The sequence below is a fragment of the Chiloscyllium punctatum genome, chromosome 37, assembly GCF_047496795.1.
Source record: "Chiloscyllium punctatum isolate Juve2018m chromosome 37, sChiPun1.3, whole genome shotgun sequence".
Classification (NCBI taxonomy): domain Eukaryota; kingdom Metazoa; phylum Chordata; class Chondrichthyes; order Orectolobiformes; family Hemiscylliidae; genus Chiloscyllium; species Chiloscyllium punctatum.
In genome coordinates this window covers 11,644,513-11,661,110 of record NC_092775.1, presented here as the reverse complement: position 1 = coordinate 11,661,110, position 16,598 = coordinate 11,644,513, and the positions used below count along the sequence as shown (strand labels likewise).

Sequence of the window (16,598 nt, the reverse complement as noted above, 5' to 3'; positions counted from 1 at the left end):
ACCAGGCATTATGTTTGAGGATAGTGTGCTTTCTATGGTCCATCTGTAGAAGTTGGTAAAGTTCCTTACAGAGCTGTCAAATGTCCTAAGCCACCTGAGGAAGAAGAGGTGCTGTTGTATCTTCTTGACCGTCACATCTACTTGGAGGACTAGAACAGGTTGTCCATTATGGTTACTCATACGGTCATAGAGTCATAGCGATGTACAGCACAGAAACAGACCCTTTGGTCCAACTTGTCCATGCTGACCAGACATCCCAACCCAATCTAGTCCCACCTGCCAGCACCTGGGCCATACCCCTCCAACCCTTCCTATTCATATACCCATTCAAATGCCTCTTAAATGTTGCAATTGTACCAGCCTCCACCACTTCCTCTAGCAGTGCGTTCTATATACGTACCACCCTTCGCGTGAAAAAGTTGCCCCTTGGGTCTCTTCTTTATCTTTCCCCTCTCACCCTAACACCTATGCCCTCTAGTTCTGGACTCCTCCACCCCAGGGAAAAGACTTTTTCTATTTATCCTTTCCAGGCCCCTCATAATTTTGTAAACCTCTATAAGGTCACCCTTCAGCCTCCAACGCTCCAGGGAAAACAGCCCCAGCCTGTTCAGCGTCTCCCTATAGCTCAAATCCTCCAACCCTGGCAACATCCTTGTAAATCTTTTCTGAACCTTTTCAAGTTTCACAACATCTTGCCGATAGAAAGGAGACCAGAGCTGCACGCAATATTCCAACAGTGGTTTAACCGATGTCCTGTACAGCCACAACATGACCTCCATACTACTGTACTCAATACTCTGACCTGCTCTCCACCCTCTTCATGTCAGCTCCCTTGATGTAGATGGGAGCATGTCCTCCTCTTTTCTTCCTGTAGTCAATGATCAGATTTTTGTTTTGCCCACATTGAAAGAGAAGTTATCATTGCACCAGAGACCAAGCCCTCTATTTCATTTCTGTATTCTGACTTAATTGTAACTCATTCTGCCTATTCTCATTGCTCAATCATTCACCAATAACGCTATTCATGATGACGTCGCGAAAAAGTAAAGCCGAGTTAAAAGCTACCCTGCCAAGGGAGAGATGCTAATAATTATTTTGTATTCTGATTTTAAAAATGATACATTTAAACATAACATCAGTGATGAGAATGGTGGTTGGTGTGTACTCTGAATCTGCCAGGTTAGACGTCCCTAGTCAGTGAATGGGGTAAGGTGTGGAGGGTCAGAGAATTCTCTCCACCCCGGGTAGGTGAATGAATCAGTCCTGGCTCTGTCTTGAGCTGACACATTGTATCAACGCTTGGTGATGGCAACAAAAAAAAATCCAGGAAATGTTACACCGTGTCCGCAACCAAATATCCAACAGTCGCCGTCCGTTACTTTGTAACCTCGCTAACACTTTACAGGAATCGTGGGGAGGTATGCAGTGTTCCAGCCATTCACAACCGAGCAAGGCTGAACATGAAGAGACAGAGAGCGTTCACACTGGGAACCTCCCAGAGACTCACAATGTGCCCATGAGTATTCTCATCAGACCCTTCCCTCCTGTGCTGGACGAAGAGAAAGTGAGGAGTCTGGTGGAGAGTATAGAGGTAGGACATCGCAACGTTTCATTCCCTCTGGAGGTTATTAGGAACAACTATCTCTGAATGGGTGAGATAAAAAAAATACAGCGGGGTGTCGACCAGGAACATTAAATTAAAACCATTCCTGAAATGTATATTCCTATCGAGAATCTAAAATGACATTGTTTTTGAGTGAACGTGATTATTCATGTCCCACGACCTGACATAATTTACAAGCTTTGAGACAACGCTTTTTAATCGAAATTTCATTTCTCGCCTTTTTTGTGGTAATTTGCTGCGTTTTATTAATGGGGATACTTTGTGTATAGTGAGGGATTTGGATGGTGTATAATCACGGGATTAATTCTAGCCTCCGATTCATAGTTAATGTTTATTATAGCTCAGCTTTGACACTGGCGGAGTCGGAACTTGCTGCTTTTGAACAATATCTTCCGGGTCAGGGTAGTGGTGGAACAGCTGATATGAGAAGAGGTATTCTTAAATCCTCGCAGGATCCGAACCAGACAGTGGAGCATTGCACCCAGTGAGAGAAAAGAAGATAGGGAAGGGGGAACAACATTAGTTCAGGAGGGCTTTGCAGTGTCAGAAAAAGAGAATGTCTCACAAGTTCAAGAACAGAATCAATCTAGCTAGAGCTAAGGCACAGAAAGGTCATAATTACATTGTTAGCAATGATGTGGTCATTGACTCACACAGCATGGAAACAGGTCCGTTGGTTGCACTAGTCCACGCTGACCATGTTTGGTGATGGTGACCACAATTCTGTGACTTTCACCTTGGTTATGGAGAGAGATAGGTGCGCACAACAAGGAAGTTTTTACAATTGGGGGAAGGGAAATTACGATGCTGTAAGACAGGATTTGAGGAGCATACGTTGGGAGCATAGGCTGTCAGGGAAGGATGTGGTGGAAATGTGGAACTTTTTCAAGGAGCAGATACGACGTGTCCTTGATATGTATGTACCGATCAGGCAGGAAAGAAATGGTTGTGTGAGGGAGCCTGGGTTGACGAGGGAGGTTGAATGTCTAGTAAAGAGGAAGAAGGAGGCTTACATAAGGTTGAGGAAACAGGGTTCAGACAGAGCAGTGGAGGGATACAGGATAGCCAGAAGGGACCTGAAGAAAGGGATTAGGAGAGCTAAGAGAGGGCATGAAAAATCCTTGGCGGATAGGATCAAGGATAACCCCAAGGCATTCTATGCGTATGTGAGAAACCTGAGAATGACGAGAACGAGGGTAGGTCCGATCAAGGACAGTGGTGGGAGACTGTGTATTGAGTCGGAAGAGATAGGAGAGGTCTTGAACAAGTACTTCTCTTCAGTATTTACGAACGAGAGGGACCGTATTGTTGAAGAGGAGAGTGTGAAACGGACTGATAAGCTAGAAGAGATACCTGTTAGGAAGGAAGATGTGTTGGACATTTTGAACAACTTGAGGATAGACAAGTCCCCCGGGCCTGACTGGATATATCCTAGGATTATGTGGGAAGCAAGAGAGGAAATTGCAGTACCGTTGGCAATGATCTTCTCGTCTTCACTGGCAACGGGGGTGGTACCAGGGGACTGGAGAGTAGCGAATGTTGTGCCCCTGTTCAAAAAAGGGAATAGGGATAACCCCGGGAATTACAGGCCAGTTAGTCTTACTTCTGTGGTAGGCAAAGTAATGGAAAGGGTACTGAGGGATAGGATTTACGAGTATCTGGAAAGACACTGCTTGATTAGGGACAGCCAGCACGGATTTGTGAAGGGTAGGTCTTGCCTTACAAGTCTTATTGAATTCTTCGAGGAGGTGACCAAGCATGTGGAAGAGGGTAGAGCAGTGGATGTAGTGTACATGGATTTTAGTAAGGCATTTGATAAGGTTCCCCATGGTAGGTTTATGCGGAAAGTCAGGAGGCATGGGATAGAGGGAAATTTGGCCAATTGGATAGAAAACTGGCTAACCGGTCGAAGTCAGAGAGTGGTGGTAGATGGTAAATATTCAGCATGGAGTCCAGTTACAAGTGGAGTTCCGCAGGGATCAGTTCTGGGTCCTCTGCTGTTTGTAATTTTTATTAATGACTTAGATGAGGGAGTCGAAGGGTGGGTCAGTAAATTTGCAGATGATACAAAGATAGGTGGAGTTGTGGACAGTGAGGAGGGCTGTTGTCGGCTGCAGAGGGACTTAGATATGATGCAGAGCTGGGCTGAGGAGTGACAGATGGAGTTCAACCCTGCCAAGTGTGAGGTTGTCCATTTTGGAAGAACAAATAAGAATGCGGAATACAGGGTTAATGGTAGGGTTCTTGGTCAGGTGGAGGAACAGAGGGATCTTGGGGTCTATGTGCATAGATCTTTGAAGGTTGCCACTCAGGTGGATAGAGTTTGTAAGAAGGCCTATGGAGTATTATCGTTCATTAGCAGAGGGATTGAATTCAAGAGTCGTGAAGTGATGTTGCAGCTGTACAGGACTTTGGTTAGGCCACAGTTGGAGTACTGTGTGCAGTTCTGGTCGCCTCACTTTACGAAAGATGTGGAAGCTTTGGAGAGGGTGCAGAGAAGATTTACCAGGATGTTGCCTGGAATGGAGAGTAGGTCGTATGAGGATAGGTTGAGAGTTCTCGGCCTTTTCTCGTTGGAACGGCGAAGGATGAGGGGTGACTTGATAGAGGTTTATAAGATGATCAGAGGAATAGATAGAGTAGACAGTCAGAAACTTTTCCCCCGGATACAACAGAGTGTTACAAGGGGACATAAATTTAAGGTGAAGGGTGGAAGGTATAGGGGAGATGTCAGGGGTGGGTTCTTTACCCAGAGAGTGGTGGGGGCATGGAATGCGCTGCCCGAGGGAGTGGTAGAGTCAGAATCATTGGCGACCTTTAAGCGGTATTTGGATAGGTACATGGATGGGTGCTTAATCTCGGATAGAAGTTCGGCACAACATCGTGGGCCGAAGGGCCTGTTCTGTGCTGTATTGTTCTATGTTCTATGTTCTATGTTCCTAAACTAAACCAGTCCCACTTGCCTGCATTTGGCCTCTATCACTCCAAATCTTTCCTACTTATGCACTTATCCAAATGTCTTGGAGTCATAGAGATGTACAGCATGGAAACAGACCCTTCGGCCCAATCCGTCCATGCCGACCAGATATCCCAACCCAATCTAGTCCCACCTGCCAGCACCCAGCCCATATCCCTCCAAACACTTCCTATTCATATACCCATCCAAATGCCTTTTAAATGTTGCAATTGTACCAGCTTCCACCACATCCTCTGGCAGCTCATTCCATACACGTACCACCCTCTGCGTGAAAAAGTTGCCCCTTAGGTCTGTTTTATATCTTTCCCCTCTCACCCTAAACCTATGCCCTCTAGTTCTGGACTCCCCGACCCCAGGGAAAAGACTTGGCCTATTTATCCTATCCATGCCCCTCATGTGTCTTTTAAATGTTGTTACTGTACCTGCATCCACCACTTTCTTTCCACACATGAACCACTTTCTGCATGTTTTTTTTAAAGTTGTCACTCATATCCTTTTTAAAACTTTCTCCTCTCACCTTAAAAATATGCCCCTAGTTTTCAACTCCCACACTCTAGGGAAAAGACCCTTGCTATTCACCTTATCTACGCCCTTCATGATTTTGCAAACTTCTATAAGGTCCTGAATTACAGTGAAAAAGAGTCCCAGCCTATTTTTATAACTCAAACCATCCATTCCCAGCAACATCCTGGTACATCTTTTCTGAGCCCTCTTTAGTTTAAAAATATTCTTCCTATATCAAGGTGACCAGAACTGCACACAGTACTCCAGAAGAGGCCACACCAACATCCCATATAACCTCAATATCCCAACTTCTATACTCAAAGCTCTGAACAATGAAGGTAAGTCTTCTTAACCATCCTGTCTAACTGTGAAGCAAATTTCAAAGAATTATGTATCTGAACCTTTAAGTCTCTCTCTGTTCTACAACACTACCTTGGGACTTCTCATTAATTGTATAAGTCTTCCCTTTTTTGTTTTACCAAGATGCAATACCTCGCATTTATCCAAATTAAGCTCCATCTGCCACTCCTCAGCCCATTGATCAAGATCGCTTTGTGATCTTAGATAATTTTCTTCTTTGTTCACGATACCACCAATTTTGGTGTCATCCACAAACCTACTTACTAGTCTGCAGATCACTCATATTGGGAAGGTTGTAAAGGTACAAGTTTGAAGAGAAATTAGAGAGATGTCTACATTATAGATTAGTTACAATGTGGGACATCAATGACTCAGTTGTGGACGGAATACTGGAAATGTAAGGGGCAAGTGGGGCAAGTGTTTTTGAATTGTTTTCAGAAGAAATGCCCACAATGCATTGCACCTTTTGTTTCCAGTCCAACAAGAATGTTCTTGGAAAAGAGATGGCTAAATGTATCAAGTGTCAGAAGGGCTTTTGCCTGAAACATCAATGTTTCTGCTCCTCGGATGCTGCCTGGCCTGCTGTGCTTTTCCAACACCATTCTAATCTTGACTCTGATCTCCAGCATCTGCGGTCCTCAATTTCGCCCAGCTATCATTGTATCTCAGGTTCAGTATGATGGTGGAGGATAAGAAAAATCATTTGGCACTGGGCCAATCTCAATGGGCAAGAAGAGAGCTGGGGCAGGATAGGCTGAAATGAGAAGTTGTCAGGAAAAAAAAAACTGTAACTGAACATTGACCTACTTTCAAAGATGGTTTTCTTACAGTCATGGTATATACCCTCAAATGGGAAAAGTAGGACAGACAAATCCAGAGGTCTTGGATGTCAAAGGAGATGGAAATTAAAATAAAGTATGCTTACGAGAGCTGTCAAATAGATTATATAATTGAGAACAAAGAGGAATGCAGAAGGTTCAGAGAGGAGCAAGTAATAGACAGCAAAGAGAGATTAGGAGAAAACACTGGCATCCAAAATTAGGGTGTCCCAAAGTCTTTAATAGACATATATAAAGATAATAAAGGAATGGTAAAAGGGGGAGGAGGCCTAATTCGAGATCACAAATAAGATTCATGCATGGGACCGGGGGTGTGGCTGAGTTAAATGAATATTGTCCATCTAACTTTACCAAAGAGAGAAATGCTACCCAGGCCCATGGTGACAGCGGAGGAAACTGTGTCGAGAAGGATTCAACATTGTTGAGGAAGAAGAATTGAATAGACTGTTAGAAGGGCGGCATGGTGGCTCGGTGGTTAGCACTGTTGCCTCACAGCACCAAGGACCCAGGTTCAATTCCCATCTCGGGCAACTCCCTGTGTGGAGTTTGCACATTCTCCCTGTGTCTGCGTGAGTTTCCTCCCACAATCCAAAAATGTGCAACTCAGGTGAATTGACCATGCTAAATTGCCCATAGTGTTAGGTGCATTAGTCAGGGGTAAACATAGGGTAGGGGACTGGGTCTGGGTGGGTTACTCTTTGAATGGTCAGTGTGGACTTGTTGGGCCGAAGGGCCTGTTTCCATACTGTAGGGAATCTAATCTAATCAAACTTAAAGTTGACAAGGCACCAGGAGAGGATGAGATATATCCAAGAATACTGAAGGCAGTGAGAGTGGAAATAGTCAGGGCAGTGACCATAATCTTTCTGGGGAGGTACCAGAAGACTGGAGAATTGCACACATTGCAGTCTTGTTCAAGAAAATTTGTACAGATAAGCCTGGCAATTGTGGACCAGTCAGTTTAACCTCAATAGTGGGGAAGTTTCTAGATTTATATGGGATAGAATTAGTCATGTATAAAAAGTGGGTTGATGAGGAAGACTCGAGGATGTGGCGCTGGAAAAGCACAGTGTGTCAGACAGCATCCAAGGACCAGGAGAATCGACATGTTGAGCATAAGCTCTTCATCAGGAATGAGGCTTGTGGGCCAAGGGGGCGGAGAGATAAATGGGAAAGAGGTGGGGCTGGGGGCAGAAGATAACTAGGAATGTGATAGATAATTGAAGGTGGTTACTGAAGGTGATAGGTTGGAGAGGATGGTGTAACGGATGGGTGGGAAGGAAGATGGACAGGTCAAGAGGGCAGTACTGAGTTGGAGGCTTGTGACTGGGATAAGGTGGGGGGAGGGGAAATGAGGAAACTGGTGAACTCCGCATTGATCCCGTGTGGTTGCAGGGTCCCAGTCCAGAAGATGCGGCGTTCTTCCTCCAGTCAGGTGGTTAGGGTTTGGTGATGGAAGAGGCTCAGGGCCTGCATGTCCTTGGCGGAATGGAAGGGGGAATTAAAGTATTTAGCCATGGGGTGGTGGAGTTGTTGGTGCAGGTGTCCCAGATTTGTTCTCTAAAACAATCCACAGGTTGGTGTCCTGTCTCCCCAATGTAGAGGAGACCATGTCGGATGCAACGGATGCAGTAGATGGTGTGAGTGGAAGTACAGGGAAATCTCTGTTGGATGTAGATGGATCCTTTGGGGCCTTGGATGGAGGTGAGGTGGCAGGTGTGGATACAGGTTTTGCACTTCCTGCGTTGGCAGGGGAAGGTGCCAGTATTGGGATGTGGATCTGACAGGAAAGTCGTGGAGGGAATGGTTTCTCTGAAATGCAGGTAGGTGTGGGGAGGGAAATATATCCCTAGTGGTGGGGTCGGTTTGTAGGTGGCGATAGTGGCAGAGGATAATGTGATATACCCGGTGTTAGCTTGGACTTCTGAAGGGGAACTGTGCCTTACTTTGGGGTGGCACAGTGGCTCAGTGGTTAGCACTGCTGCCACACAGCGCCAAGGACCCGGGTTCGATTCCCACCTCGGGCGACTGTTTGGAGTTTGCACATTCTCCCCATGTCTGCATGGGTTTCCTCCAGGTGCTCCGGTTTCCTCCCACAATCCAAAGGTGTGCAGGTTAGGTGGATTGGCCATGCTAAATTGCTATTATGATAAATGTATTAGTCAGGGGTTGGGGAATTGGATTGGGTGGGTTACTCATTGGAGGGTCGGTGTGGACTTGTTGGGCTGAAGCACCTGTTTCCATACTGTAGGGAATCTAATCCAACTTGTTGGAATTTATTGAGGAAGTAAGAGGTTTGATGTGGCTAATGCTATTCATGTGGTGAACATGGATTTCCATAAGGTGTTTGAGACAGTGTCTCACAACAAAGCTGAGAAAAGTTGTCAGCTATTGAATAAAAGAGACAGTGACAAAGTGGATATGAAATTGGTTGAAGAACAGGAAACAGAGAGTCAATGGATAGTTTTCAGTCATATAAAACAGGGAATTGCAGGTGCTGCAGACCTGAAACAAAAATAGAAATTGCTGGCGAAACTCAGTAGGTCTAGCAGCATCTGTGGGGAGAAAGCAGAGGTATCATTTTGAGTCTGGTGACTTCTTCAGAACCATTCCTTATCGGTTCTCATGAAGATTCACTGGTTACTTTCCAGGCTGGAGAAAGGGCTGTGTAAAGTTCCCCTGTGGAACAATATTGGGACCCTTGCATTTCCTGATCTATATGAATGATCTAGATCTTGCTGTACCAGTGACAATTTCAAAGCTTGCATGTGATTCAAACTTGGAAGAATTGTAAACTGTGAGAACAATAATTTGGAACTCCGAAAGGATGTAATCAAATTTGTGGAGTGAGTGGATAGCTGACTGATGAAGTTCCATGCAGAGAAGTGTGGGATGATAAGACCATAACAAGGGGGTCTCTTGTGGTGCAGTGATAGTTTAAGTCCCACCTGCTCCAAAGGTATGTATAATATCTCTGAATAGGTTGATTAGAAAAATAGGTTAAATTTTTTAAAAAGTAAAGAAAGACCGTAGCAATAAGACATAGTGCCAGATGGAGGCCGTTGAGCCCATCAAGGCTGTATTGATGATTCCCAACTCCACTTTTCTGCCTTTTCCCTCACAGCCCTTGATTTCCTTATTCATTAAAAATCTGTCTAAGTCAGCCTTATTATGCATTTTGGTAGAAAGAACACTGGAAGACAATATAAAATAAGTGGTGCAAATCTCAAGTGGATGTAGTGGCAGAGGAACCTGGGTATTATTGATTGAAGGTGGCAGGACAGGTAGAGGGAGCTGTTAAGCAGACAGCATCTTGTGCTTTATTAATAGGGGCATATAATATAAGGCCAAGGAGGTGATTTCAAACTTGTTCACGACGCTAGTTAAAACTCAGTTGAAGTATTGTGTACAGTTCTGGCTGCCACATTATGGGAAGGATGTGAACGTATCGGAGATAGTAAAGAGCAATTCATGAGAATGGTTCCAGGAATGAGGAACTTCAGATATGAGGATGGTGTGAGGATAACAGGAAATCTAAGTGGGGTTTTCAAGATCTTGAGTGGGTGGGACCAAATGGATAGGAACAAACTGCTCCCAAAGTGAGGAGGTGCAGGTGTTGGCCTGGGGTGGACCAAAGTCAGAAGTCACATGACACCAGGTTATAGCCAACAGGTTTAGTTGAAATCGCAAGCTTTCGGACCCTCACTCCTTTGTCAGGTGACGAAGGGGCAGCACGCCAAAAACTTGCGATTTCAAATCAACTTGTTGGACTATAACCTGCTGTCATGTGACTTCTAAAGGGAACAAGAATAAGAGGACACAAATTTTAACGTGATTTGCAAAATGAGCAAATGTAAAGTGAGAAAATAACAGAGAGTAGTTAGGGCTGGTCTGAGGTCTTCCTGCAGATACCGTGGAGGACACTGCCTTTCAACCCCCTCCCCTTGCCTGAGACATGATGACCCTCAGGTTAAAACCACCAGCAGCTCTTTCTCTCTAATGAGCAAGCAGCCCCTGGTAAGACAGGGAGCTTTTCTTCATTAAGGTATGGAGCGTTTAGGAGCAGTGGAGGCAACTTCACTTGTGACATTTGAGAAGGCATTGGGCGATTATTTGGATTGAAATAATATGCAGAGGTATGGGGTATAAGCAGGAGTTTGGCGTGAGGTAATCATAGAATCCTTACAGTGTGGAAACAGGCCATTCAGCCCAACAAGCCCACACCAACATTAACCAAACCAGACCCATTCCCCTACCCTATTACTCTACATTTACCCCTGACTAATGCAACTAACCTACACATCGCTGAACACTATGGGCAATTTAGCATGGCCAATTCATCTAACCTGCACATCTTTGGATTGCAGGAGGAAACCCGCGCAGACATGGGAAGAATGTGCAAACTCCACATAGGCAGTTGCCCGAGGCTGGAATCGAACCCAGGTCCCTGGCATTGTGAGGCAGCAATGGTAACCATTGAGCCACTGTGCCCCCGCCCCCACCCTAAATGATGGGCCGTGTGCAGGATTGGACTAGAAAGAGCATCTGGGTATCTGTGGGTCAGCATGGACAAGATGGGCCAAGTGCCATTTCTGTGGTTTTTTGTGAGGAATGCTGTCTCAGAGATCTTTTTAAAGCTAAGCTATATTCGAGGATTTGCTGCAAATATCTCGGAGGCCCCCAGTCTGAGTTGTCTTATTCCAATGTAAATATTCCTGGTCTTTCTTTATGGTCGAGTCCCATTTGTCTGCTTTAGTGTGGCCTTCTTTGTATTCTCTCCAAGGTCAGGATATCCCTCCTGTGACATGATGCCCAGAATTATAAACAATACTCAAGGTGGAGTGACTCAGAGCTTTGTACAAGCTAACTATCCACTTCCTGGATTTGTACTATATCCCTTAAGCTACACATCTTAAGAATCTATTTGGCTTTTCCACTACCACTACCCATTGTATTAACACTTTGAAAGGTGTTTATTCCCAAAGATTCCAGATTGCATTTCCTGTCGCTTAAACCAAGGTAATTTTTGTTCTGACTCACACTCCTCTAGCTCCTTAATTCAACACTTTTATCCAATAAATGGCATGTCTGATTTTAAAGGTCCAATCCCCCCTCACCCCTCCTGCAATATCTTCCTATTCTCTGAAGTTGTGTTTCATTATTAATAATGAGATGTTGTGAATCTAGATCAGAGCATTTGGAATAAATCCCAGCTGAGTGAATGGACAACTCTGTTGCAAACCTTCTAAAACTCAGCTTGATTGTTTCTTTTAACTCTGTCATGGGATGTGGGCATCTCTAGCAAGGTTGGAATTTGTTGCTTTTCGGTAACTGTCCCTGGAAGCTAGCGGTGGACATTCTGTGACGGCCCCAATGCATACATACAAACAAACATGTAAACATAGTCGCAGAAGTAAGCCATTCAGCCCGTTGAGCCTTTTCCACCATTCAACATTTTTTTATTCATTCATAGGATGTGAACATCACTGCCCAGGCCAGTATTTATTGCCCATCCCTAATTGCCCAGGGGGCAGTTAAAAGTCAACCACATTGCTGTGTGTCTGAAGTCACAAGTAGGCCAGACCGGGTAAAGATATCCTTCCCTAAAGAGCATTAGTGAACCAGATGGACTTTTTATTAAAATGGGTCTGACGTTAGACTTTAATTTATTTTTATTGAATTCAAAAATTGTGGGCGGCACGGTGGCACAGTGGTTAGCACTGCTGCCTCACAGCGCCAGAGATCCGGGTTCAATTCCCGCCTCAGGCGACTGACTGTGTGGAGTTTGCACGTTCTCCCTGTGTCTGCGTGGGTTTCCTCCGGGTGCTCCGGTTTCCTCCGGATGTGCAGGTTAGGTGAATTGGCCATGCTAAATTGCCCGTAGTGTTAGGTAAGGTGTAGATGTAGGGGTATGGGTGGGTTGCGCTTCGGCGGGTGCGGTGTGGACTTGTTGGGCCGAAGGGCCTGTTTCCACACTGTAAGTAATCTAATCTAATCTAAAATCTAATCTAATCTAAATGCCACCATCTGCCATGACAGGATTCAAACCCAGGTCCCCAGAACATCAGCTGGTATCTAGGTTGGCAGATTAATGGTAATACCACTCGGGCATTGCCTCCCCTAAACTTGATCATGACTGACCTGACTGTGGCCTGAACTCCACATTCCCAATTACCCCAGTGAGCTATTCCAGAGCATCCTTTGAGCTAAAATTGTGCAGAGCCTTGATTAGGCCACACTTGGAGTGGTGTAAACAGTTCTAGATCACAGATAGGACCTGAAGACACAAGGAAAAGCAGCAAACATAATTAGGCGATGCCAGAAATGATATAAACAGTAGTGATACCTATCAGGAAAGATTGAACAGGTTGGAGCAGGGAAAAAAAGATTGAGAGGCAGTATTCGTCGAGTGTATTTGACTTACTTAAGAATATGGTCACTTTAGATTTTTATTCTGCATGGCTGTTAAGGTATAGTAACTTAGAAGGGCTAACCTGTGCACAGTCTGCACTGGATTACTGCACAGCCTGGAAGGAACATTCCTGGGGATAAGCTGATGGATGCTTTCAAGATTAAGAGATTTGCTAAAACACAGGGGTATAGGAAACAAAGTGTGGAAGAGACCTGAACCTGAGACCAAAAATATAAGATAACCAGTAATAAGCTCAGAAGAACATTATTTGAGAATATGGAACTCTGCATCACATGGAGCATTTGTGGGGAACAGTAGTTAAAGGAAAGCTGGACAGCACGTGGAAAAGAAAGAAATAGAAGAAAAATTGCTGGGGTTAGAGAAAGAAGGGAGGAAGGAGGCTAGTATGGAACATAAGCAACAGCTTGGACATGATGGGCTGAATGGCCTGTGTTTATTCTGTTAACACTTCATATATTTTGTATTTCCATTTCCATCATCTGAAGCCAGCCTCTCCTGTTTGGGGCTAGAATCTCTCGCTGGCTTCTCTCACAAGTGGCCGTTCTTGCGACATGAGGAAACATTGAACATTGATGAGCTAAATTGTCCATGACAGCCGGACTTGACCAAACCTCCACACTTGCATATTTTCCCAGCAAGCACTGTATAGTAAGCAGTACATTTCATCCACCTCACTCAAATGTCCCGTCCACTTGAGGCAGGAAGCAGCTGAGCTGTAGAAACCCAGAAGACTCAAGTTTGATCCCTGATCTGTGATCATTAGTTGGGGGTTAGACAATTGATTTCAAAGCCCTTAGGAGTATAAGGAGAAGAAAAATAAGTAGAATTCCTATTAACACTGCAGCTTCTCTGAATGGTTATTGACTGTGGTCAAACAGACATAGAGCTGCCAACAATGACTGGGTATGTAATTCCTTGAAAGCAGTGTCACACATAGACAGGATGGTGAAGGCGGCGTTTGGATGTTTGCCTTCATTGGTCAGAGCATTGAGTATAGGAGTTGTGACATCATGTAGCACCTGTACAAGACATTGGTAAGGCCACTTTTGGAATTCTGCATATAATTCTAGTGCTATAGGAAGGATATTCTTTAAACTAGGAAGGATGCAGAAAATATTGACATGGATATTACCAGGGTTGGAAGGTTTGAGTTACAAGGAGAGGCTCGAAATTCTTAGCCTTTTTGCCATGAGTGTCAGAAGCTCAGGGGTGACCTTTATGAATGTTTATAAAATCATGGGGAACGTTGATATGGTAAATAGCCAAGGTCTTTTTCCAAGGGTGAAGGAGCTCAGAACTACAGCCATAGGTTTAAGGTGAGAGTGGAAAGATTTAAAAGGGACCTTAGGGGCTACTTTTTCACACAGAGGGTAGTAAGTGTATGGTATGAGCTGCTAGAGGACTTGGTAGAGGCTCGTACAATTACAGCATTTAAAAGTTATCTGGATGGGTACATGAAGAGGAAGGGTTTAGAGGGATATAGAACAAACACAGGCAAATGGGACTAGCTAGGTTTAGGAAACCTGGTTGGCATGGACTAGTTGAACTGAAGGGTCTGTTTCCAAGCTGTATGACCCTATATTGTCACATTGGAGCTTCCTGCTTCCAACTGCCCACCCTCGTGTTATAAAACTTTCCCTTCACTCATACAGGTTAACCCCCCCGAAAAAATGAGTGTTGTGGATGGAGGGAAAGACTGGAAGGGTAGTTCAGAGATCCCTCTCCACAGGGTTCACTGAGGTGATTCTTTTGGTTTGTCAGGACTTGCTGCTCTTCAATCTCTGTTCTCCTATTACTTTCACATCTTTGCAAAAGGCACAGTGTGACTGGTTCGCAACTCTTAAAGTCTCTGACCTATTGATTAGAAAGCACACCTTTCAGTAACTAATGGATGAAATAAACTGGCTTCCTTCAGAATTGGGGTGTTTTTTTTTGCTGCATCCAACTCATTCCTTTTGTTTTGGAGGTCTGATGGCTTCTAACCAAATAATCACACCCAAGAGCTGTTGAGTTACCTGGAAACTAATCACATAGTTGTTGACAGGCAGATGACCTTTGTTGTTGACAATTGGTCATCATTCCACAGACCCATCAGTCACCTGTTGCTGGCTGAACCTCTTTGTAAACACTCCCTGCTTCCAGCTCATAGCACCTTCCCACCCCCTCATTGACCAACCCCCACATGAGCAAACAGCTGTGCAAACCATCTTTACAGTGAGTGTCTTGTAACTTGCTTTTTAAAAGGGAAGTAATCCTTTATTTGTAAAACATCACTTTTTCCATTTCAGTCTGCAATCAAAAGTGCAGGAAAATAAAATGATATGGCCTTTACACCTCTACACTTCGCCACAGTTACCCTTCACTCTTCTAAACTCCACTGGGAACTAGCCCAGTCTGACTGATGTATCATCATAAGACAGCCCACTCATTCCCAGTATATTGAAGATCTAGAAGCCAGCATTATAGTGAAGAAGACCCGAGGGACTTGTAATCTTCTGCCTACCCTCTCCAAAATGTGAGCCTGTTCCATTTGGGGATGGTTGTCCTGAGCTAGTCCTGTTGATGTTCCTCTCTATAAAACAAACAAATGCAACAATCTGTTTCTTCTGCAGGACACAGATAAAGTGCACAATGTGCCTCCAATAGATGTCCTTTGGATCAAAGGCCATCAAGGTGGGGACTATTTCTACTCGTTTGGGGGGTGCCACCGATATGCTGCCTACCAGAGACTGAAGAAGGAAACCATTCCTGCAAAGATTATCCGATCCACCATTTCAGATCTTCGAATCTACTTGGGATCATCAACTCCTGACCTTCAGTGATTGAACAGACCGCATCCTGACTGACAGCTATTGGCTGGTGTTCTCTGTCTGCTAATACAATCATTTACTTTTCATATTCAATTTTGTGTACGTGTGCTAGTAATGAATATATTGAAACAAGTGAAAATCTGCTGGGAAACACCTTTTACTCTTTCTAAAGACAAGCGCTACTTCAAGAAAACCTTCGCTTGTTTTTTTCTTTGTTGAAGATAAGGTTACTGACTTTCAGGTCAAAGTTCAAACGGAATATACTGTGGTCAGGTCACTCAATCTAAATTATAACTCTGATTTCTCTCCATAGGTGCTGCCAGACTTGCTGAGCTTTTCCAGCAATTTCTGTTTTTATTTCTGATTTACACCATCTGCAGTTCTTTTGGTTTTTATAACAGTGTAAAGGATGTGCAGTACTGTGGTGTTAATCAGATTGCACTTTCTCAGAGCTGACAGTGGGGATTTAAGAATACAATGAAGGAGTAATCATTGCCACTGGCAGGAGAGTTGCTCATTGAGGCGGTGATGAAAACAGCTTGCAGAAAAATCCAAGAGAGAAATCAGAAATATTTTATGCACTGATCTAGATGGCACCACCTAGAAGAAGATTCAGAGAGGAATCCGATATGTACTTGGAAAGGAGAAATTTGCAGGGCAGTGGGAATAATTGGGATAGCTCTTTCAAAGAACCAGAACAAGTTGAATAGTCTCCGTTTTGTGTTGAAGATTCTATGCTCTAACCTATAAGACAGGTGTTAATATTACAGAGACTTCAATAGGACCAGGACAACTTAAGCTGATTTGATATCTTTTTATTGTATCCAGCTTCCTACAATAACTAAACATTCCAAAAATCAATGGAGATTTGAAATCCCTTTGATCAGTTGATGTATGTGCCTTATCATCAAGTTAACTTATGTTAAAATGCTTTAGTTCATTTAGATGAATTGACTGGCCACCACAGTGAATCACTTTAACACACACTGTCCCTTGTATCTGGAGGGGACATAAAACATCAATGTGTTGAATTAACTCACACCTACTCCCC

At 44.1% G+C, this 16,598-nt stretch overlaps 1 protein-coding gene across 1 annotated transcript; it reads left to right on the top strand.

Moving 5' to 3' along the window:
• The first annotated feature begins 1,214 nt into the window (after positions 1 to 1,214).
• Positions 1,215 to 15,640, top strand: srxn1 (sulfiredoxin 1 homolog (S. cerevisiae)). Its single transcript, XM_072556266.1, has 2 exons — positions 1,215 to 1,591; positions 15,350 to 15,640. Exons 1-2 carry the CDS (start codon positions 1,331 to 1,333, stop codon positions 15,557 to 15,559), a joined length of 471 nt encoding a protein of 156 aa, XP_072412367.1. The 5' UTR covers positions 1,215 to 1,330; the 3' UTR covers positions 15,560 to 15,640.
• The last annotated feature ends 958 nt before the right edge of the window (positions 15,641 to 16,598 follow it).

What these genes read in the sequence shown, in the direction of transcription:
- srxn1 (XM_072556266.1), top strand. Translation starts at nt 1,331, where the DNA reads ATGTTACACCGTGTCCGCAACCAAATATCCAACAGTCGCCGTCCGTTA. An exon ending in GTCTGGTGGAGAGTATAGAG is followed by an intron (nt 1,592 to 15,349) that starts GTAGGACATCGC and finishes TTTCTTCTGCAG; the next exon opens with GACACAGATAAAGTGCACAA.